At 39.1% G+C, this 23,685-nt stretch overlaps 1 protein-coding gene across 2 annotated transcripts in view; it reads right to left on the reverse strand.

Moving 5' to 3' along the window:
• Positions 1–23,685, reverse strand: part of INO80 (INO80 complex ATPase subunit) — a 124,522-nt gene that overhangs the window by 67,073 nt on the left and 33,764 nt on the right. For both annotated transcript variants that reach the window (XM_055133706.1, XM_055133705.1), the window contains exons 8-18: positions 18,723–18,776; positions 17,780–17,983; positions 14,002–14,197; positions 12,928–12,995; positions 11,656–11,865; positions 11,135–11,215; positions 9,808–9,903; positions 4,459–4,518; positions 3,630–3,772; positions 1,526–1,610; positions 29–146 (exon numbers count right to left, since the gene is read on the reverse strand). In XM_055133706.1, coding sequence (XP_054989681.1) covers positions 29–146; positions 1,526–1,610; positions 3,630–3,772; positions 4,459–4,518; positions 9,808–9,903; positions 11,135–11,215; positions 11,656–11,865; positions 12,928–12,995; positions 14,002–14,197; positions 17,780–17,983; positions 18,723–18,776 — 1,315 coding nt within the window. The remainder of the gene's footprint in view (positions 1–28; positions 147–1,525; positions 1,611–3,629; positions 3,773–4,458; positions 4,519–9,807; positions 9,904–11,134; positions 11,216–11,655; positions 11,866–12,927; positions 12,996–14,001; positions 14,198–17,779; positions 17,984–18,722; positions 18,777–23,685) is intronic.

Raw genomic sequence — 23,685 nt, forward strand, 5'->3', positions numbered from 1 at the left:
GAAAGAAAAAGTTCACAAAAGTACTCACTCTCATCAATGGCGGATTTGTTTTCTGCATGGCTCTCAATGTCCTTGGAAAACCATTCATTAAATTCCTCATGTGAATCAAATAATGTTGGCATAATGAAGTGTAGCAGCGCCCAGAGCTGGAAATAAAGGAAGAGTGAAATCGTCAGAGAGAAACAAAATGACTGTAGAGATACAAGGGTTTGGAGAGAGAGTGAAAGTTAGTGGAATGTATGTGCTCGTCAAGATGCATGTCAGTATGTGAGACAGAATGTATCAAACACATGTCTTATCAATCTGTTAATTAATTTCAAACTAAAAATTAGAAATTGCAAGCTAGATTTCCCCGTGACTAGATTTTGCTGTGAGATACATACTTAAATATATTACCAAACAAATCTATTTCAACACTGAGCACAATTAAAGGCAGTATAACTTGTTTCTAATATTTCTAGGTCAGGGGTTTGCAATTGACAGTGCATAGGGCCAAGTTAGGTTTGTTGTCTTTCTAACAAAGAGTTGTAACAGAGTCACATCTATTCTTTTATGAGTTGATTATGTTTCTTTTCCCACTACATTACTGGAAAGTTGCCATGGCAAGAAGTAAAAACTACTATCTAGTTCTATTATTATATTATATATTTTATTATTATATATTAGCTTTCCTCTATTTTTAATATTTCTAGTGAAAAAATCTATAAGAATTTTTTTAAATGAATCACAGTGAGATATACTGTTACAAAGTTGTTCATGACTGACTTTCAATCATATAATGTTCCAACACCTGTCCCTTCACCAGTGTACAGTTCCCATCATCAATGTTCCCAGTTTCCCTCCTGCTTCCACTTCCCCACCTCCTGCCTCTACTTTATGCATTCAATTTTCTTTCCTAAAGAAATAATTTTAATTCCCCCCATCTCTTCCAAAGATAGATAGCATTTCTAATGCACTATTACAATACTGTCATCACTGTCATTCCGTTGTTCATCGATTTTTTCGAGCGGGCACCAGTAACGTCTCTCATTGAGAGATTTATTGTTACTGTTTCTGGCATATCCAATACGCACGGGTAGCTTGCCAGGCTTTGCCACACAGGCTCGATACTCTCGGTAGCTTGCCGGGCTCTCCGAGAGGGGTGGAATTACAAAACATACAAATAAATAAAGAAATTTTATTTGTGACAGAGAATAAGAAACTAGGAATAATGCCAAACAATAGAAACCACTTGGGGCAAACTACAGCCAAATTCTTCTTACATGTGGGAACTAATATCTACATACAAAGGAAGATTCCAGGTGGCATGGATAAAGAATTCTCTCTTGTGGGCTAAGAGACAGCCCATGGGCTAGGCACTTGCAAATGGCCAAGTTTCATCCCAGGCACCACAAGGAATAAATCCCCAGGTATAGCTGGAAGTAGCTATGATCACTGCTGGGTATGCCTCTCCCTCCCCAAATTATCTGCTGTGCTAAAATCATTGTTTAAAGGTCATAAAACCAACACCGTGCCTGATGCCTACCTCTGCCATGGTGTTCTGAATAGGGGTCCCAGTTAGCAAAAGACGATTCCGACATTGGAACTGCAAGAGGATCTTCCAACGAACGCTGTATAATAAAATTAATTATACACAAACACACAGACAGGCAGACAGACAGACACAAACAAACACAAATTAGCAATAAATCTTTGTTTTGGGGCCGAACATAGCAGTGCCCAGGGCTTATTCCTAGCTCTGTACTCAGGGGTCAATCTTGGCAGGGCTTGAGGGACCACAATCCCAGTATGGATGCCTGGGATTGAACAGGGTCAGCTCCATATAAGGCAAGTGCCTTATCCTCTTTTCTGTCTCTTTGGTCCCTAAATTTTTACTTAACCCAAGATACTTATTTGCAAAAAATACTTTCCCCCCAAAATTAAGGCAGGATAAATAGTACAGGTGCTCATTTTGCACGCAGCTGACTCCTGTTCCTTCCCAAGCACCAGTCTGGTTCCCCAAACAACAGTGAGTGACCCTTGAGCACAGAGCCAGAAGTAGACCCTAAGCATTGCCAGGTGTGTGCCCCCCCAAAAAGAAAAATCCAAAGATAACACCCATAATCAGTGTACTCTACCTTGTACACAACTGAAATATATTAACAAAGCAGAGAACAGGAAATTCCAAAGGAAGTGAATCCTTTATACTGAAAAAACATGGTATTAAGGCTTAGAAAAAATAGCTTCAAATAAACAGAGTATGGTTCTTACTGGCTAGATAAGATTCGCTATCTTTAGTCAGTTTTATTTAAAAACATTTAATTATAAAATACCTATCTATGAAAGGATGCTTTAAAATTATTATGTGCTTCCAGTGTGAATTTTAAGGTACCAATGAGGAGGAAGGATCTGGTAAGAAGAAAATGCAAAGTGAGTCTAACTTAAAGTTCCAGGTCACAAGCATGTCCTATTTCAAAAATGCGATATGGGAGGAGAAAGACAGCTCACTGGGTTGCAGTGCATGCGTTATAGCAGGGAGGCCCAGGTTCAATCTCCGGGACTGCATGGTTCCCTGAGCACTGCCAGGAATGACCCCAGAGAACCAGGATAGGAGTGGCACACAAGCACTGTAGGATGTGCACCACTACCCTCACAAGAAAAAGAGTATAATATGAAATAAGGAGATATAATACAGGGGTGAAGGCATTTAATTTACATACGGTTGACCCTAATTTGAATTCCTGGCAACACAATGGTCCCCTGAGCACTATCAGAGGTCACGTCTGAGCACAGAACTAAGAAGAGACCCCAATATACACTGGGTGAGGCCTAGGGTTACCCACCCTACTCCCCAGCCTAAAATTCCATTCTGACAGTGAACATGGGCTTCTACCAAAATCCAAGGCACCCATTAAGAGTCAATAAAAATTATCAAACTTTATAGCCAACCACTCATTTACTATTCAGTTTGGGACCTGAAACATATTTGATTTTTTTAGGGGTGGGATAGAAGGGGTTTGGGCAATCCCTGGCATTGCTCATAGTTCTGTGCTCAGGGTCACTCTTGGTGGTGCTTGGAAAATCGTATGTGGTGCCAGGGATGGTAACAGAATATTTAAAGCAATTAAAAAAACTAGTGGGGGTCTAATAACTATCCAGAGGTTAGGACAATCAGCAAAAAACAGAAGAGATAACCCATACAATGCAATGTTCTTTTTTTTTTTTTGATCCCAGGTGCTTAGGGATCACTCCTGGCTCTGTACTCAGGGATCACTCCTGAATCAGCTATGTGAAGATAAATGTCTTTCCAGCTGTACGATCACTCCAGCCCTATAATGAAATGTTCTACCTTCTCACTTAGACCTCCTGTGCAAAATAACTCTTAAAATAAAATAAAGGGCAGGGACCCCTTTCCCCATAGAAATTTTCCTCAAAGAACTTAAACTATCATAAATGCCAAATACAGAAGAATACTGGTTTTATTTTTTCAAAATGTCTACTAGTCAGATACTTAATATATGCAGAGACTGCATCATGACATGTTCTTTCTAATCCTCTCTGATTCAAGCACGCATATATATCTCAATATGTTAATGCACACATATGCATTTACTCTGTCTGTGGAGTTTAGTTTCTACTATACATGTTACCTGGAGCTACTCTTGAGCGCTTGAGCCTCATCCAATACCATGTACTGCCACTTGACCCGCTGGAAATACTTTACATCTTGTACTACCAGCTGATAACTTGTGATGACAACGTGGAAGGGGGCATCCTGAGTGTAGAGGGTTTTCTGAAAATGTAAGAAAAGGTAAAGAGAAATACACAGTAATTAACAGTAAAATAAGAGAAATAGGCTGCATTTTTAAGACTAAGCAGTTAGAGAAAAGACGTAATAATGTCCTTCTCAAGCAGAAGAAAAACATGCAGAGGTCTCAAAGTAATCTCCAAAAACATAGCCACAGTAAAATCAGTTTCTGTAGGCAGGGAATGTGGCTCAGTGACAGAGGACTTGCATGTGTGAGGCCCTGGGTTCAATTCACGGCACTACCAAAAAATCGAAATGAAAACCACAACATGAGTCTTTTTATGTTGTTTGTTTTTCAGCCACACCTGGTGATGCTAAAGGCTTACTCCTAGTTCTGCACTCAGGAATTAATTCCTAGTAGAGCTTGGGGACCATATGAGGTGCCAAGGATCAAACCTGAGTTGGCTAGGTACAAGGCAAGTGCCTTACTGCTGTACTATCTCTCCAGCTCCAATATGGAAAAAAAGGGGAAACAATCCTTGATTTAAAAAATCTAGGTTACTGTTTGTAACCAAAAAAACACTGTAAAAAAGAAGCAAAAAAAAATCTGCCTAGTGTCAGAGATAGATAAAAGGCTTACACACAAATTATTCAAATAATTAAGATCAACTAGAGAAATGACTCTGTAAGTTTGTATTCGTTTTATTTGTGTATGTAAAGCTGAAACTTACTTGACTCCAGAATCTCCTGATTACTTTCCTGTCATGAGGATTTCCCCAATATGGTAGCACCTGGGAAAAAAAAATTAACAGATTATTTCCTACTGATAATCTAAAAAGCATCATCATAAATATGATACTTGCTATTAACTTAAAAGAACCCAAGAGAATGGAGAGGAGCTCCTCTGGAGCCAGGGAGATAGCTCAAAGGACTAAGTGAATGCTTTGCATACAGGAACCCCAAGTTCAATCCCAAGCACTGTTTGTTCTTCTGAGCTACACTGGGAGCAAACTCCAAACACTGAGCTAGGAGTAGTCTCTAAGCACCAACAGGTCTTGTCCCCTGAACCAAAACTAATGAAACAACGAAAAAAAAAAGAAGTTCCATCATTGTTAAACTGTGCTAGACCATTACTCCTATTGATCAAATTAAAATATATAAAAGATGGTCTGGAAAGAGTACGGCAAGCAGGACACTCGCCTTGCACATGGCCAGCCAACCCAGGTTCAATTCCTGGTTCCCATATGGTCCCCCAAGCACCTCCAGGTGTGGACAAATAAAAACCCAAAATAAAATAAAATATCTGTTTGAAGACATCAGGGAGCTATTAAGGCAGTGAAGAAATATAAAGCTAAGATCCAGAAAAGAAAGCCAAAGGGTCTGGGCACAGTACAGTGGCTTTGAGTATCTGTATTGCAAACATAAGGCTATAAATTCCATCTCCAGTGACAGTGGAGTAGCATCCAGTACTATCCTGGCAATTCTGCTATTTGTGATCCCTGGTGCAAAAGGGATTTCTAGTCACACCCACAATACACAGCCAGGTATGGGGAGTACCATAATGAAATAAGTGCAATGCCCAGATCCTACTTAAAGACTTGCAAACATCACACAGAGGAAGCGCAATCCCAGGCGAGCACATGTTTGAGAGCCAGAACCACCCGATGAACACTACAATCAGAACATGCGCAAGTGCAAAAGGAATGAGTACAATCTGGGCTGGGGAGATAGCTGAGTCAGGAGTGCACACCTCGCTAACACAAGAACTTAGTTAAACCCCAAGCACCAGATGGTCCAGTACAATGCTAGGTGAAGCCCTGAATGCCCCAGCAACAGAAGACCAAGCATCCTACTCAGTTAGGTGAGGCACTGCTGAGGAAACCAGGGATGGTGAGCAAGCTTTTGAGAGATCCCACCTCCTACCCAAGAATGAAGAGTGTGATTTCCAGCAAGTATCACAACTAAGCAGATTAAATCACAGTTCTTATATTAAAAAAAAAAAAAAAAGAACGGTGTGGGGGGGTATGTTTGTTTTGGGACAGAAGAACATTGCTACACTTGGCAATGCTCAGGTATTTCTCCTGGCTCTACACTCAGGAATCACTCCTGGAGGTGCTCAGAGAAACATACTGGATACTGGGGATTTGAACCCAGGTTGGCTGCTTTGCAAGGCAAGTGTCCAATCCACTGCACTATCACTCTGGCCAAATTAAATTAAAGAAATTTTTTTTTAAAGTTAAGGATATATGTTGTAGTCTCTTGGGAGTCTACTAATGAATATATAATTTGCAAACTAAGAGGGCTTGCTAAGACAAATACAATCAAATCATCCAAAAGGATACAAAAAAAAGAGAAAAAACAAAGTCAAACAGATAAAAGAACTAGAAATGAAGCAGGAAGTCTTTAGAGTTACATTAAAAGACATAGAAATAGACACATAGAAAAAGCAAAAAATACATCTCAAATTTAAGGATACAGAATGGAAGAAAAAGCATGTAAAATAATGAAAGGTTCAATGCAGCAATAAAATTATAAACCTGTATTACATTTCACTTTTTGGCTTTTGGGTCACATCTGCTGATGCTCAGAATTACTCCTGGCAATGCTTGGGGGACTGTATGGGATGTCTGGGATTGAACCTGGGCCGAATGCATGCAAAGCAGACGCCCTACCTGCTGTACTATCACTCCAGACCCTGTACTACATTTCACAGCTTAAAATGTCCTAAGTAAAAATGAACTGAGAAGAGAAATGCACAAATTGACAATTGTGTTAAATTTTAACATAACTTTTTAGTAACAAGAGGCACACACAAAAATCAATAAAGATATAAAAGAACTATAAGTTAAAACATGTGAATTAATCAACATATGTAAACTGGCCAGTAGTTGAGAAACAACTGTAAAACACCTGATGTTATCAAATACACAGGTGACATTTGTAAAAACTGATCATATGCTGAGACACAAATGCAACTTTAATACAAAGTTTTTAGTAGTTAAGAAAAAGAAAACTACAGAAACAAGTATTAGAGAATTGCCAATTTCTGAAAGGAAAAGTGCCTATGTTAAAGAAAAAAAATGCAAGTAATATTTCATGAGGAAGAAATCAGATAGATTATTTGAACTACAGTGTAACCCAGACACCTACAACTGAAATGAACTTACAGATATTAACATCAGAGAACTAGATATCATTTAAAACAAACCATAAACACAATTGAGTCAATAGTTAACTATTCTGTAGGAAAGTGAACACATTTATAACAACTTAAAAGAGTAATAAAATACAATGAATCTGTGCTGGGGATATAAAACCTTTCTGTAAATGGCCAGTTATTATATATTTTCAGCTTTGTGGCTAAAGGATCTGTCATAACTACTCATATCTATTGCTATAATGAGAATGCAGTCACAAATAAATCCCAAGGGGGTGTGATGTGCTCTACTATGTACTCAAGTTTCACATATTCCTTTTTCTCAACAATTAAAAAATGTAAAAATCAATCCTGACTTACAGGCTGAACACAAAGATGGTAGCAGATTCTGCATTAAATGATTCACAACACTACCAAGTATATACCCCAAAAACTCTTCAAATAAAATATTACATATGAATGTGTGGAACAATACTATATAAAAACAGACTGTCCAATGGTAAAAAATAATTCAAATATATAGCAGATGAATAGAAAAACAAATGTAGTACATCCAGAAAATGAGATAATTCAGTCATAAAACTAAAGTATGCTGATATATGCCACAATATGAATAACCCCCTGAGTATACTACCCGGAGTCATAGAAGCTAGACTTAAAGACCGAAGATCATATGATTCTATCCTATCACTGCAGACTGCAAATATACTTAGGTTTGCTGAATTATTTACTTTGCATTTTGCTGTTTTATTCTGGGAGTAGGGGATGCATTGGGCAGTACTCAGAGCTTACTTCTGGCCCTGTGCTCAGGGATCACCAATGGGGATATTCAGGGAAAACCACAAACAAAACCAGGGAAAGCCACATGAAAGATTAAATGTCTGATTCTTTGTAATATCCCTTTTGCTTTGAGTCATTCATAATAAAATAGTACATTTTAGGTGCTGAAGAGATGGCACAGAGGTTAAGGTGCTTGCCCAGCATGCAGCAGTGGCTGCAACATTGATTAGAATCTCTGGCAACACATATGGTCCCTGGTGCAGCGCTGGGTGTGCTCCCAGATACCCAAACCTGCCAATCAAACTAAATAAAATAGTACAATTTAAGGGCTGGGTATATGGTTCAGCAGTAGACTACTTGTTTTGCATGTATGAGGCCCTGGGTTCAATACATACAAAATAACTAAAACAAAATAGTACATTAGATGTTACAGGTATTTTTGTCAAAATTAAAAAACAAAAACACAACAGGGCCAGATAGCTCAATAGGTTGAGTACTTGCCTTGCAATCAGGAGGCCTGGGGCCTTGCAAGCAGTGATCCCTGGCAATGGCTATGTCTCATGAGCACCGCCAGGAGTAATCCCAGAATAGAGCTGGAGCAGCTTCCAGAATACTGCTGGATGCTACCCAAAACATGACAAATGGGACAGGGGAAAAATAAATGGCAACAGAAACTGGCTGAAGAGCCATTATTTTTTGAACCATAATGATGTAAAAAAAAAAAAAAAGTTCAACAGGAAATTCAAGTACTAGGTAGGGAGATATACGTAGCTAAAACAAGGTGCAATCCCTAGCACCACATATGGTCCCTCAGGGCAGTTAGGACTGATCCTTGACTCCAGAGCCAGGAGTAAGCCCTAAGCACAGCAAGTGTGGCCCCCAAACAAAACAAAAAGTCAGCCAAATAAAAATTATAAAGTTAGATGTTTGTGAGACAGTACAGGGGTAAAGGTGCTTGCTTTGTATGTAGCTGACTCCTTTTTAATCCCCAGTATCTCATATTGTCCCCAGATCACCACCAGGAGTGAACCCTAAGTAAGTCAAGAAAAGCCCTTGAGCACCTCCAAGTGTGGCCCACTTCCCAACCCAAATTTATACACCTAAAGATGCCACTGGGGCTGGAGCAATAGCACTGCGGGTAGAGTGTTTGCCTTCCACATAGCCGACCCGGGTTCGATTCCCAGCATCCCGTATCGTTCCCCGAGCACCGCCGGGAGTAATACCTGGGTGCAGAGCCAGGAGTAACCCCTGAGCATCGATTGGTATGACCCAAAAAGGAAAAAAAAGAAAGATGCCAACAAGTGAACTATTCCAAGCACGGCTCTTTTCCTTACAAAGGACAACTAGAATACCTGCCTATCCTAGCACAGCTAGGAGTGATCTCCAAGCACTGGCAGTGCCATTGGGTGTGTCTCCCTGGCCCTAAATAACAATTTTTAATCTATCTGGGAGTGACAATAATGTTACAAAAAAACAGAATATGCTGCCTGATGTGATAATTTAACCAAAGTTCTTATGTTAGACCACCAGTAAGGTCTACTACTACTTATGCCAGTTTAAAAAGGAGTTGATTCATATACTAATCCAACAATCAAATTGAATTTTGGCTTTCTTACAAAATATAAAGATGTACTGCGCTCTCTTATTAATTCCATCAGCAAGTTGTTTATATTTTGTTTTTTTTGTATTTTGGGCTATACCCACTAGTGTTCAGTGGATCATGTGGTGCTAAGGATCAGACTTGGAGTTCCCATATGTGAAGCATGTGCTCTGGTCCTCTGATACATCTCCCTGACCCTCCCGAGCAGTAACTTTTGTTTTTTTTTTTGTTTTTTTTTGCTTTTTGGGTCACACTAGGCGATGCACAGGGGTTACTCCTCGCTCATGCACTCAGGAGTAACTCCTGGCAGTGCTTAGAGGACCATATGGGATGCTGGGAATCGAACCCGGGTCAGCCGCGTGCATGGCAAACGTCCTATCTGCTCCAGCCCCTCAGCAGTAACTTTAAGAGAGAATCTGTGTAAGGTGTTTTGGAAACAATTCAAGAAATCGAAGACCGTAGTGAGTCACTAAATAAAGCATAAAAGAGGAGTCAGAAAGTACTTTAAAGAGCAACATAATTTTTTGCTGGACTAATTTTTACCTTAAATTTTGGAACAAATCTAGTAAACTCCTGGTGCCAATTGTTAAGTGTAGAAGCAGGTGAGATTATTAAGAAAGGTCCCCAAATATTCTCTCTCTGGAAAAAAAAAAAGGTTAATTAGGAAAATTCAAGATACTTAAAATTTAATTAAAACAATTTAAGAACAGGAAACAGAATGAGAGAATGATGTGTATTATCTGTACTCAGTAACAGTATCTTATTGCTATAATGGGGGCTGGAGCGATAGCACATCAGGTAGGGCATTTGCCTTGCACTCGGTTGACCTGGGTTTGACTCCTCCACCCCTCACAGAGAGCCTGGCAAACTACCCATGGTGTATTTGATATGCCAAAACAGTAACAACAAATTTCACAATGGAGATGTTACTTGTGCCTGCTTGAGCAAATCTATGAGCAATGGGATGACAGTGATACAGTGATATTGCTATAACAATATGTTTCCTATAACAATATAGGAAACAAAGTTACTCTCTGAGAAAAAATTCCAAGCTCAGCATTGTACACTACTTAATTTGTATCATTTACAAAGCACTTATGAAATACTGATTTATCTGTGTTGTATCCCCAATACTAGGTGACCAGAACAATGTTATGATTAGTTCAGATTTGCTTTTTCCAAATACTCTTAGACATATTATCTATGAGTTCTCACAAATTCTGACATGGTAGATAGTATTTCCAATTTATCAAAAAAAAAAAATCACAATTCAAAAAGTTAAGATCTTGGGGGCTGGAGCAATAGCAGAGCGGGTAAGGTGTTTGCCTTGCACGCGGCCGACCTGGGTCCGTTTCCCAGCATCCCATATGGTCCCCTGAGCACCGCCAGGAATAATTCCTGAGTGCAAAGCCAGGAATAACCCCTGTACATCTCCGGGTGTGACCCAAAAAGAAAAAAGAAAAAAAAAAAAGAAGTTAAAATTTTAAGTTAGCTAAACAAAGGTAAGGGGAAATGCCCATTTACATTGGTAATAAGCATATAGTGGAGATATAATTTGTATTCTGATCTAACTTCTAAAGGATGTCTGTTTGCCACTAGGCTGGTGATTTAAAACAGAAGGGGAAGGAGGAAGTCAAGGGTTCAAACTGAACATGCTGAAAAATATCCCAGTCCTCTTCTAAACCAAAATGTTTTCACCAGACTGTTTTACTTTATAAACACCTTGAAGATAAGGAGCAGATCATGTCTTGCTAGGTATGCTAAATAGCCTAGCATTGTGCTGGTATATAGCTGATTATCGATAAATACTGACTTGCGGATCTAGAATCTCAACTCTAGAGAGAAAGATGAAGAGACTGCAAGTACTCACTTCTGCCAGGTGAGCCAGGAGAGCAATGCTCTGTACTGTTTTGCCAAGGCCCATTTCATCGGCGAGAATTCCATTAATACCCTGGGTGGGGTAATGGGTACAATATGGTCAATATATCTCACAACCTATTAAGAATTACACTAATGCCCAAAGATAACAAAAATACCCAGATCCAGAAATATTACCCGCTGCTATAATTAATGATTCCTTTTGCCAACTCCACCATGAAAAATCAAGATGTAAGAGATAAGCAAGACAAACTTTGCTCTTGCATTAATCTAACCCAGTCACAAAAGCAAATAACCATATTTAGCAAAACCACCTAAGAAAACTATGTACAGGATACAAATATTCTCTCATAAGTCACCAAATCAGAAATTTAGATATTGATGACTTTTGTTAAAGATATAGATACAAAGGATAACATTTTAAAAATTACTATGTTCCCACTTCATAATACGATGAATAAACCAATGACTTCAGGAAAAAAAGACCGGATATAACATTGTTTTTAAATTCACCTGTTCATAGAGATTTGCCAACCAATTCATGCCTTTCAGCTGATAACCTTTTAATTTGCCATTAAAAATTGTGGGCTGTGGAATATCCTCGCCAGCACGAATAGATGGGTTTGCCAGGCTGTAACTCTCCCCAAACCCAGTGCCAGATTTATTTGCTGCCCGGAGGGCAGCTGCTCGACTTTCTTTTGCATCTTCATCAAAAGACCTTGTCTGAAAAATCAGAAATATTTAAAAAAGCATGAGGAAAAAAATTAATAAATGCAATATAACAAATATAATTCAAAATGACAATGTTATCTTGTGGTAACTGAAACAAACTTCTGAGTTGTAGTTTGATACAGTATATTGTATAAAGCATAAAATAATTTCAATTTAAAGTTACATTAAGAATATGTTTTTGATGGATATCCAACAAGCCATGTTATAGGATACTCACTTAAGGATTTTGTGAAAGATTTATTTGGTGGTTAGTTGGATGTATCCATAACTACCACTGACTTGGACGCTGTCAGTTGTATAAGTGCCTCTATGCTGTATATTAAATAGCACATATACTATATAGTTTCTCAATCTAATATAATCTTTTTTATGATTTCTTTAAACACTATCCCATCATGACCAGCAAGTTATTACTAATATGAAAGAAGGCATTGGTTGAGCAGCTTTCTTAAGCTGTAATCTAGATTTTTTTAAAAAGTAAAAGTGTGGTCTTTTTTTTTTTTCTTTTTGGGTCACACCTGGCAATGCACAGGGGTTACTCTTGGCTAGCACTAAGGAATCACCCTTGGCGTTGCTCAGGGAACGATATGAGATGCTGGAATTGAACCTGGGTCGGCCGTGTGCAAGGCAGACGCCCAACCTGCTGTGCTATTGCTCCAGCTCCGAGTGTGGTCTTTTTCACTGAAAAACCATGATACATTTCATATTATACTGCACATGACTACTCAAAGACAAAACAAAAAAAGAAAGCAAAATGTCCTAGTTTTAGTAAATAAGTTCAAAGTATAGACAGGTGAATACTCACTTTCCAAGTATTCCTACTGCTCTACAACAAACAGAGGCATAGACATCACCAAAAGCACTCACATATATATTTATTCCCCAATGTCTTATGTGTTTGCTGTACAAAGACTCTAGGGCTTCAAGTATTCATGACACGTGCTCTACCCACATCCCCAATTATCTGGAAATGGGTTTAAACTAAAAAATTGACTAAATCAAAATCTGCTTTCAGATCTATTTTAGTTTACCTTGTTCATTTTTAAGACTTACCCGAGCTTGATGAATATGGTAAGCATTTTCAGCATTCTTCAGAGCCTGGGTTTTGAAATGGTTGCTATCTGAAAGGAAAAACTTATAGATTATCACACTGTATTGATATTCTTCAAAGATGTAATTCACACCAAAACATGAGGACCTCTGAATCCTGCATTATCTTATGCTCATGGACGCTAAGGAAATAGGAAGGCTAAAATTCTTTGAGAGAAAAAAGAACCTAGAAATAATTAATGGAGGCAGAAGATTGCCATGGTCTAAAATAGGTTAAAGTAAGCTCACAAAAACTATGAGATTGAACTCAGTTTCTGAATCCTGAGTTTCTTTCTTATTTGGGGGCTGTGGCGGATCACACCCAGCAGTGCTCAAGGGACTACCTGGGGTACTGGGAATGAATCCGGGGCAGGCAAAAGCTCTACACACTGTACTATCACTCAGCCCCAATTCTGGGTTTTTTACATGAAAAAATACCAAACCTAGGAAAAGCAAAACAATGAGAATTCATTAAAAAAAAAAATATTTATGCTTAGTGAAAATATTTCAAGAAGAAATAGAAATACACGTAACCTCCACAAAATTATGAAGCATTTTGTCTTTGTAGTTCAACATATATTCACTACTCAATTAACAGTCCTCTCAAACTTCATCCCAGCTTATTACCCTGTTCTTCTAGAGAGAGAGAAAGAAGAAAAGTGCCTGCCATAGAGAAAGGCTGAGGCTGGGAGTGGGGAGTGTGGGAGGGAAACAGGAATTGGTGGTGGGAAATGTACATTGCTGAAGGGACATGTGTTGGAACATTGTATGACTGAAAACCAATCATAAACAAATTTGTAACTGTGTATCTCACAGGGATTCAATAAACACTAAATAAACCACTAGTCTCTTGTACGTCACAAAGAATCTAGTTACATAAGAAATGATTTTCTCTGCTGAAACATGTTTACTGACTCCTGATTTAGTACCTTCCTACTAATAAAACTTCAAACATTCAAATGTTCAAGATCATAGTCATACTCTTCTCTTTTCAACAAGTTTAATATGCTAAATAATAATTCTTCACTCAGGCCTTACCATAATCTTCCTGTGTGATATTAACTACCACCCCTCCGCCAATGTCGATTTGTCTCTGGGTAGAACTGTCTTCCAGTTTTCTTAAGATTTCTTCCTGGATTCCATCATGACCCATGTCTCGCTTGCGACTCATGAAATGGGCATACAACTCTGTCTGCGTGATTAAAAAGTTCAGCTTTCTCTGTTGCCTCTTGGCCTAAGGAGGAAAAAGAGTTATTGAGTACAGAATTCACATAATTTGATGTATAATTTGCACATAATTCCTTCACAAATTTTCTTATTTTAGAATGGTGAAAACTGTCAATGGAAAGTAAATTTTACTAGAACCAAGTCAATAGAACTAAAAGCAAGGTATTTTAGTTAATATAAACTTATTGTTTACTGCTTAATGATAACCTATATTTCGCTTTTTTACAATACAAAATCTTGCCTCAACTAGGCTTCTGTTTAAAGTGTTTATTGCTTTACTGTATTATTTTATTTGCAGTGGCACTGAGATACCAACTAAATTCAAATATTTTATTTCATAATTTGAGCAGTAGATAATATACCTTTATTATTATCACATAATAACAATAAAAATAGTTATTATTTTGGTTTGGGGCTACAGTCAGTGGAGCTTGAGAGTCACTCCCAGTAGAGCTGAGGGGACTGTATGTGGTCCCAGAGACTGAGTGTGGGCCTCCTATCTACAAAGTAGTAATTCAACAGCCCATGGCAACTCTCCAACCCCTAGATTTATTGTTTAAAAAGTATAAGCATATAGGGGGCCTGAGAGATAGTACTGCGGGTAGGGCACTTTCTCCGCATATGGCCGAACTCGGTTGTATTCTTAGCATTCCACAGGGTCCCCTGTGCCAATCTGAAGTGATTCCTGTGTGCAGAGCAGTAATCCCTGAGCACCGCCATGTATGGCCCCAAAACAACAGCAACAATTAAAAAAAAAAACAACTTATTTAAAAAAAAGTCTTAAAAAAATACAAATTTTTAAAACATTTAAACAAGTACAGTGGGTAGGGGATTTAACCTTGCATGTCGCCAACACAAATTCAATATCCAGTACTCTGTATGGTCTCCCTGAGCACAGAGCTAGGAGTAACCCCTGAACACTGCCAGGGGTGGCCCTCAAAATAAACTCTCACTGGAAAAAAAAAAAAGTCAAAATTTCAAAAACAAAGTCAAAAAGTAAAAAAAAAAAAAAATCAAAACATGCTACATATGATAAATTATTTTGAAAATTTATGTACAACATATCAGCAACTAAGAGACCATCCAAAAACGATGCTTCCCCAACTTCGAGTTCATATGTAATAACAGCTATAAGATATAAATATTAAGTATACCCCAACATATACACATCTTAAAAAATTAAAATGTTGCAAAAGCTAAATTCAAAATGTCCCTGAAAAACCTGGTGAAGAAAATATCCAGTGTCAATCAAATCTTATTATTTATCTTGAAGATAAATAATAAAATGAGTAGATAAATTCAGAAGACTGAATTAAATTACATATAATACACAGTTATTAATACTAAATTGGGGCAGGATAGATAAAATATGGGTTAAGGTGCTTGCCTTGCATGTGGCCAATCTGGGTTGATCCAATGCACTGCATATGGTCCCTAGAGCACCACCGGGAAATTCAGAGCATAGCCAAATGTGGTACAAATCCCACTTCCCTCTTCCAAAAACAGGAGGAAAAGGGAGAGAAGGAGAAGGAGAAGGAGAGAAGGAGAAGGAGAAGGAGGAGGAGAAGGAGAAGGAGGAGGAGGAGAAGGAGAAGGAGAAGGAGAAGGAGAAGGAGAAGGAGAAGGAGAAGGAGAAGGAGAAGGAGAAGGAGAAGGAGAAGGAGAAGAAGGAGGAGAAGGAGAAGGAGAAGGAGAAGGAGAAGGAGAAGGAGAAGGAGAAGGAGAAGGAGAAGAAGGAGGAGAAGGAGAAGGAGAAAAAGGAGAAGGAGAAGGAGGTGGCAACAGCTGCCAAGAAAGAACAAAAGTCCCAAAGTATGCAATAATGTTACTGTTACTTTTACAGAAATAAGTTACAATTCTAAATATAAAATCTGAGAACATCTGGGAGAAAATTAAGATATATTTCATAATGGATATGGATGTTCAATGTTTCAAGCTATCACGTACTGTCAATAAAACCTTTCTAGGGGCTGGAGCGATAGCACAACGGGTAGGGCATTTGTCTTGCACGCAGTTGGCCTGGGTTCAATTCCCAGCATCCCATATGTTCCCCAGAGCATCGCCAGGAGTAATTTCTGAATGCATGAGCCAGGAGTAACCCCTGTGCATCGCTAGGTGTGACCCAAAAAGCCAAAAAAGTAAAATAAAATAAAATAATAAATGACCCTAAAAAAACTTACTAGTAGAGAGCATGACTAGAACGGATGATGCCCTGGGGCTGATCCCACCAACCTACCCTACCCTCCACCCCAAACTGGGAGAAAATGATACAGAACATAACCACTGGTGATATATCTAGACTTCTCTTCTGTATGCAAAAGTAGAAAGCTCCTATTTGGTATGATTTGGGGGTCTGGAACTGCACCACATTCTTCTCATATAAGTTCAAGGTTAATAGCAAACATAGTTTGTAATGTGCTGAATCATAACAAACAGGAGCATTTTATTTTCAGATAGAGGGAAAACCTGTATTCAGGAAAATGGCTCAGAAACATGAATCATAAGCTCAAGTTGCTTGCAAAACTTCATAATCTGTGACTAAGTTATAAATGCCGCTAACCTTATTTCATATTCACCTTCTAGAGAATGATAAAGGAGGAAAGGTTAAAAGCTCAGAAGAGCTCCACAGCTTCACTCTGACAGAAGTACCAGCTACCTACACCTGAAAGAACATATTCAATCTGATTTCCTTTAATTGTCCCATTCAACTTGCCTTTTAATCACCCCAATCCTTTTACCAACGGCAACAGGATTTTGTCTTCATACTTTTTTTTTTTTTTTTGCTTCCTACAATATTCACTGTTTGTATCAGCTGACCTCAGGTTTAGCAAGAGTACCGTTGACTGTAAACTAAAACAGCAAATCAGGTGAAAATTAGGTCTCAGAAAACTGGGCTAGTTGCTCATTGTCCCTATATGGCCATATAACTGTCACTCAATGCACTCTTTAAAAAAATTAAAACTGCTGCCATTACCTGCAACCTAGCCAAGATTAACTATAGGCTATTTCTTTTCCTTTCTTTCATTACTTATTTTATTTTAGTTTTCCAGAAATATACACAGTTAGAATAAAGATGAAAAGAATAAAAGAAATTTGCATAAAAGGAGAGGTTTATAAGCAGGAAATAAAACCTAATTGAAAAAAAATGAAAACAGAACTGGATTACTGAAATAAAATAATTTCCTCAAAATTAAGTAATAAAACTTATTTTTTTGGTTGGACCATTTCATTGGTCAAACTTAAAAAAATGCTCAAGACTTACTCCTGGAGAGCTTGGTTGAGCATATATGTGGTGCCAGGGTCCACTACATGCAAAGCAAGCAAGCACCTTAACCACTGTACCATCTAGTGGGGCTGTGGCCACACCACTGTTGCTCAGGGCTACTCCTAGATCAAGTGCTTACCCCCAGTGGTATTCAGGTCAGACGCTGAACCTAGGCCATCTGCAGGCAAAACATGCACTCCAGTCCACTTACCTCGCTGGATTATCCATCACTGGTTAGACTTTTAACTTACAAAGTAAAACCTCCCCATCACTTGGTATAGTTGTAGCAATTAGAGTTTTCAAATATTTATGCTTTTACATTACCTCCCGCATTTCTTCATCCAACTTCCGCTGCTCCAAGGCTTCTTTCTCTGCACGCTTACGGTGTTCCTTTTCTACCTTTTCATATTTCTTCCAGTACAGAAGCATCTCCTTTGTAAGGCGACGGGCACGAGGCAGAGTCTCCTTACAGTTCTTTTGGGCCTGCAGGGCAGCTCGACGTACCTCCTTCATGCACTGGTGGGCAAGCTGTAGGAGACAACAACGTCATCACAAGAGGATGCCAAGAGCTGGGTCAATGTGCTACAGGCTCCTCTGTTCAGGCACAATGGCCTCACAGGGCCTCCTTTCTTTCCCCCGCAAGCTAATGAATATCTCTGCATATACTGGGACCCAAAAAGCACAAATTACTATTAGTGAAGAGAAATCTACAGATATATTGAATTAGGTAATTAAAAAAAAATTTTAAAGCATGAAAACCTGTGCTTCCGGGAAATTACACATACTGACAATAACAGCTGGAAATATGTATATACTAGCACCATTTGTTTTATATGCATTAAGCAAATTTACTCTTCACAAAACTCCTGTGAAGTTGGTGTTATCAATCTCATTATATAGATGAGAAAACCAAGGACGTCTGACTGACTAATCCATGAAAAACCGTACCACTAGCATGAGCTCACTTCACTCTCATAGCTCCCCAAAGAACCTGAGCTAGTTCTATTTTAGGGAGATATTAGAATCATTTCTTAAACGAAGACACTGAGAGGGCAAGATTCTAACTTCTACCCAAAGAATCAGTGTGTATTGTCTTATCCAAAAAGTCTCAAACACCAGAAGCATGAGGAAGAATAAGTCTACTTATTTTTAAAAGAGAGAACATTAAGAAAACATTAAGAAATTCACTATCGTGCAGAAGAATAGAAAGAATAATTAAAAAAAAACACATAAGCATAAAATGGAAAATATAAAATTATAATTTTACCTTTCGGCTATTGGTGAGAAACAGGTTACGAGCTGAAGCTTTCTGCTTATTGGCCTAAAATATTCAAAAAGAATACCTCATTAAGAATTCCTTTGAAATAAGATTGTATTGATATGTCTCTTATTCAATTCCTCAAAAGTTACAAGATAAAATTTCAAACCAAGCATCATCATCATCATCATCATCATCATCATCATCATCCCGTTGATCGTCGAATTTCTCGAGCGGTCTCAGTAACGTCTCCATTTGTCCTAACCTTGAGATTTTAGGAGACTCTCTCTACTCGTCCTTCCCAACGATGTCACACTGGAGGCTCTTTCAGGGTCAGGGGAATGAGACCCAGCTTGTTACTGGTTTTGACACATGAATACACGATGGGGACCTTGCGATTCTCTCCCATGTGGGCAGGAAACTCCCGGTAGTTTGCCAGGTTCTCCAGAGGAAAAAGTAAGCTATAAGATATAGTGGCAGAGAGTCTCTGGCTCTCGCGCCTGGCTGTCTTCCCTGGGACCCCTGGAGGGGATGGGCTACAGCTTCCCTCCCCACCCCGAGCAGAGCTCCCAGCAGCCGAAGAACCTCCGGAGCCTAGCCACAGCCATGCTCAAGGCCCCTCTCCACTCGTTCAGACGAGCCTCACGCATGAAGACTGGCAGAGGAACCCAGGTGTGTGGGATCCGGTGCTGAGACCTCCAAGCCTGCTCAGATCGGTACTGGGCCTCCTCTGCCCAGATTTCCCATTTCCCAGTAGCTAGACAGTCACACCCAGGGACTAGCACTGGCGCCCTGGAATCCCACCAACGGCAGCATCCAGAGACTTAAAAAGCAAGCTCCTGGAAGAGAGCGAAGCAGAGTCTCTGGCCCGAGTGCCTGGCTGTCTTCCCCAGGGCCCCTCGGATGGGATGGGCTCCAGCTTCCCTAAACCAAGCATATTCAAGATGTATTACTAACTTCCTTGTGTGAGAGTGGTGCCAGGGAACAAGTCTCGGTCTCAATTGTTTAAGGCATACTTTTCCATTTAACCACATTCCTGACCCTTTAAATATATTATTACTTCTAAAACTACTTCTAAAAGTTCTAATGTATGTACTGTTTAAGCTTCTCAAGCAGCACTAAGAATGCAATGGCACTGGAAAGGTGGCCTAGAATAGGTGTTGGAAACATTTTCTCTGCCAAGGGTCATTTATAATACCACTCATGAACCATACAATACAGATAGGCATGAGCAGCTGATAAAATGCATTAAGTGTCTTGTCTGTTCTATCTTTACCATAAGATTTCATGGACCTGAGGGCCAGAGGCCCCCCACCTCTGATCTAGAATGTGTGAGGCCGTAAGTTTGATCCCTGATACCGTAAGATACCCTAAGCCCCCCCCCCCCCCCCGCATGGCTGAGTGTCATAAAATCAGTCCTTGATTTATAATAAAATAAATAAAAGAACAAGGTTGAGACAAGAATATGGTAGAGCAGTAAGAGAACACATGCCTAGCATGTAAGGCCCAAGGTTTGATTTCTAACAACATTTTCTTTTCTTTTTGGGTCACACCCAGCGATGCACAAGGGTTACTCCTGGCTCACTTAGGAATTACTCCTTGTGGTGCTCAAGGGACCATATGGGATGCTGGGAACTGAGCCTGGGTCAGCTGCGTGCAAGGCAAACGCTCTACCTGCTGTGCTATCACTCCAGCCCTACAACATATATTTTTTTTAAAAGGTGTTTGGTTGTCTTAAAGTCATCTGTAACTTTTGGAGATATTTTAAATAATATATCGCAGTAATGACATATTCAAACCCAAGCACCACCCTGACTAAAGCTGATCTACAAAGAGCCAAAGCAGAACACCCATATTCAGGAACTGTTTGAGAAAAGGTAAATTAGCTTTGTGGCTAATTAGAACCCTGTCTCCTCTAATTATTGCAAATATTACTCAATTTCTGCTATTACAGTCTCAACTTTAATAAAAATTCTGAGGTAGTCCGAAAATCCAAGATGACATCTAAAACTGCTCATCATTCCTTCCATTTCTACTAAAAACAAACAACCGCACAACCTCAATAAAGAAACTGATAATGATTATGGAAATTATAATTATTATATATAATTAATATATTATATATTATATATATTATATTCAATTATATTATTCCATGATGATTCGACCTGAGAGTAGATGGAAGAGCTAAGTGGCTCTATGACTATAAAAAGGCTTAGTGTGTCCCCTCCTCCCTGCCCCCTGTACAAAGGGGCTCAGTCCTTGATTCTGAAGAAACATTACTTCAAAATTACACAGAGGGCCTGAAAGTCATCTTTGTCATATTACCAACCCAAATTCCTATAATTTTAGGCCCTCAATAAAAATTTTTGTCAGTTTAAAGAATTTCAAATATTCCTACTGAATTTATTACTATCAGATAGGTATCACCTGAAGCCTCAGGCCCAAGGCACCAAGCAGATTTTCCAGTTTTTCCCATCAAGAATGCTCAGGAGGGGCTGAGAGATAGTACAGCGGCATGGGGGGTGGGGTTGGGGTGGAGGTGGTTAAGGGTCATGGGGCTTCAGGCCTCCTGAGCACTGCTTGGGAATAACCAATGCAATCCTGGCATCCTTACTTTTGTCTGGTAGCTGTGCTTTCTGTTATCGCCAGTACTACAAGCAATATCTAGCCATACCACACAACACCCCAGATGTGCACCCAGAGCACATACTGTAGTCATATCCCCAGCCCCCCAATCCCTGCAAACACATGTGAGCACAGCAATAAGTTCATTGCAACATCAACAGAGGGTGATAGAAAAAAAAAAGTGCTCACATACTAATTTCCTCTTCAAAAATGCTTATTAATAGTAATCATACAGTAGAGAAACACTACCATACCAAGAATTCAAAGGCAGTATCACCAATATCAAGAACAAGAAACTGTGGGCCTCTTGATCTGATATACCAAGTGATACCCATTTCTTCTCTGGTAATCCGGACAAAATTACATAACCCAAACCTAATTATAAGGAAATACCACAAAGTCCAAACTCAAAACCACCCTACCAACTAACAGGCCTGCACTAGTTTTGTTGCATTTCTGGTTGAGGTGCTCACTAAGAGTTGGACTCCTTTTTATGGTACTTGCACACCTTATGGTGGATAAGCAAACTGTTTGCATCACTAGGGATTACAAAAGAGCTGTAGGGCCCCAACAGCAGTGCCAGCAGGGCTGTTTTCAGTGCATGTGGGATACCAGGTATCTGAAGCCATGACCCTATGCTAGCAATATTACTAAACAAACAAATAAAAAGTCATCAAAAACAGAAACTGTTGCAGATTTAAGGAGATTAAGGAAATTTGGTAACTAAATATACATAGCCCCAGACTGGATCTCAGATTAACTCATGAGAGGGGAGTACAGGGGGAGAGAAATAGCTCATAACGGACATCGAATCAACTTTAGAAAGTTAAAGATGGCCTGCTGATCAGATAATAACTTTTTTTGGTGGGGAAAAGGTGCATCCCTTGCAGTGCTCAGGAGATCCCAGGGCCCCACCAACGATTCTTGGCCAACTGGGCCAGTGGTTCGCATTTGCACAAGAAGATGCTCAGGTCACTGTGGGGTTAGGGTCAGCTCAATTGTGCTGGGGACCTCCAGGGCTGAACCTAGCAAGGCCTGTAGAACCAGAAATCAAACCCAGCAAGGCTTGTAGTGCCAGAAAACAAACCCAGGTCAGGCACATGCTACATATGAACATCCTAGTCACTGTACCATTTATTCATGGCCCCCAGATAATAATCATTACGGCTTCTTTGCAATTATGAGAAAATGTCTTTTTTATTAAAAAATACTCATTAAATTATTAGGAGTCTGAAACTAACAAAGTTTCAATCTAACCCTGGAGGAGAAAATCTAAACTGGATGGGAAAAAAATAAATATGTATGCATTTTTAAAACAAAAGCAAGGAAAACAACCGCCAACTATAAGCAAAGGATATGTGGCTGTTTCTTGCATTATTCTTGCCATATATTTTTTAAAACTTTGTTTTGTACTAATTTTAGACTTACAGAAAAGTTGCAAAAAATAGTGCAGATTTCCCTTACAGCCCTCCCCCTGATTTCCCTAATTTTAGCATCTTATATAACCTTAGTACAATCATTAAAAAGAAAATTAAACTGGCAAAATATTAACTAAACTAGAGGTTTTTGTTTGAATGTTAAGGATTTCCCATCAGTATCCTGCTGCTTTTCTAGGATTCTATAGAATAACATTTAGTTGCTTTTCTCATTAATCTCTTAAGACTAAAAAGCAAGTTCAACATCTCAAACATTCTTCAAGCTTTCTGTAATATTTCCTCAATCTTTGTTATTTAACACATTTTGGCAAGAATACCACAAAATTATGTCAAAATTTAATAGTGCTACTTACTCTAATAATTAGGTAAGATGCATTCATTAGATTTTTATCTACTATAGTAACCTTTCCCTATGTGTTAATATGTATGACGGGATAGATAATTTGAGCCTATGCAAATTGTTTCTCTTCTATCTTTTGCCCTTTAATTTTAGCATTCCTCATTAGGTCCAGTCAACAACAATTTACTGAGAAGGCTGTGTAATAATGCTTCCCACAGGGCTAGAGCAATAGTAGAGTGGGTAGGGCATTTGCTTTGCATGCGGCTCACCTGGGTTCAAATCCCAAGATCCCATATGGTACCCCAAGCACCGCCGGAGTAACTCCTGAGTGAAGAGCCAAGAGTAACCCCTGAACATCACTGGGTGTGACCCAAAAACCAACAACAACAACAACAAAAAGCTTCCCACAACCTTTTCCCCTTCTACACTCAGTAAATGGAAATCTTATACAAGAGTTCTGTCTACCCTACCTATTAATATACTCAACCATTTATTGACAGCAGTGTAGACTCACAAATACTTCTTTTATGTTATGGGTTAAAATTCATTACTATTATTTATTTTGTTT

Source organism: Sorex araneus, chromosome 3 (assembly GCF_027595985.1).
Source record: "Sorex araneus isolate mSorAra2 chromosome 3, mSorAra2.pri, whole genome shotgun sequence".
NCBI lineage: Eukaryota > Metazoa > Chordata > Mammalia > Eulipotyphla > Soricidae > Sorex > Sorex araneus.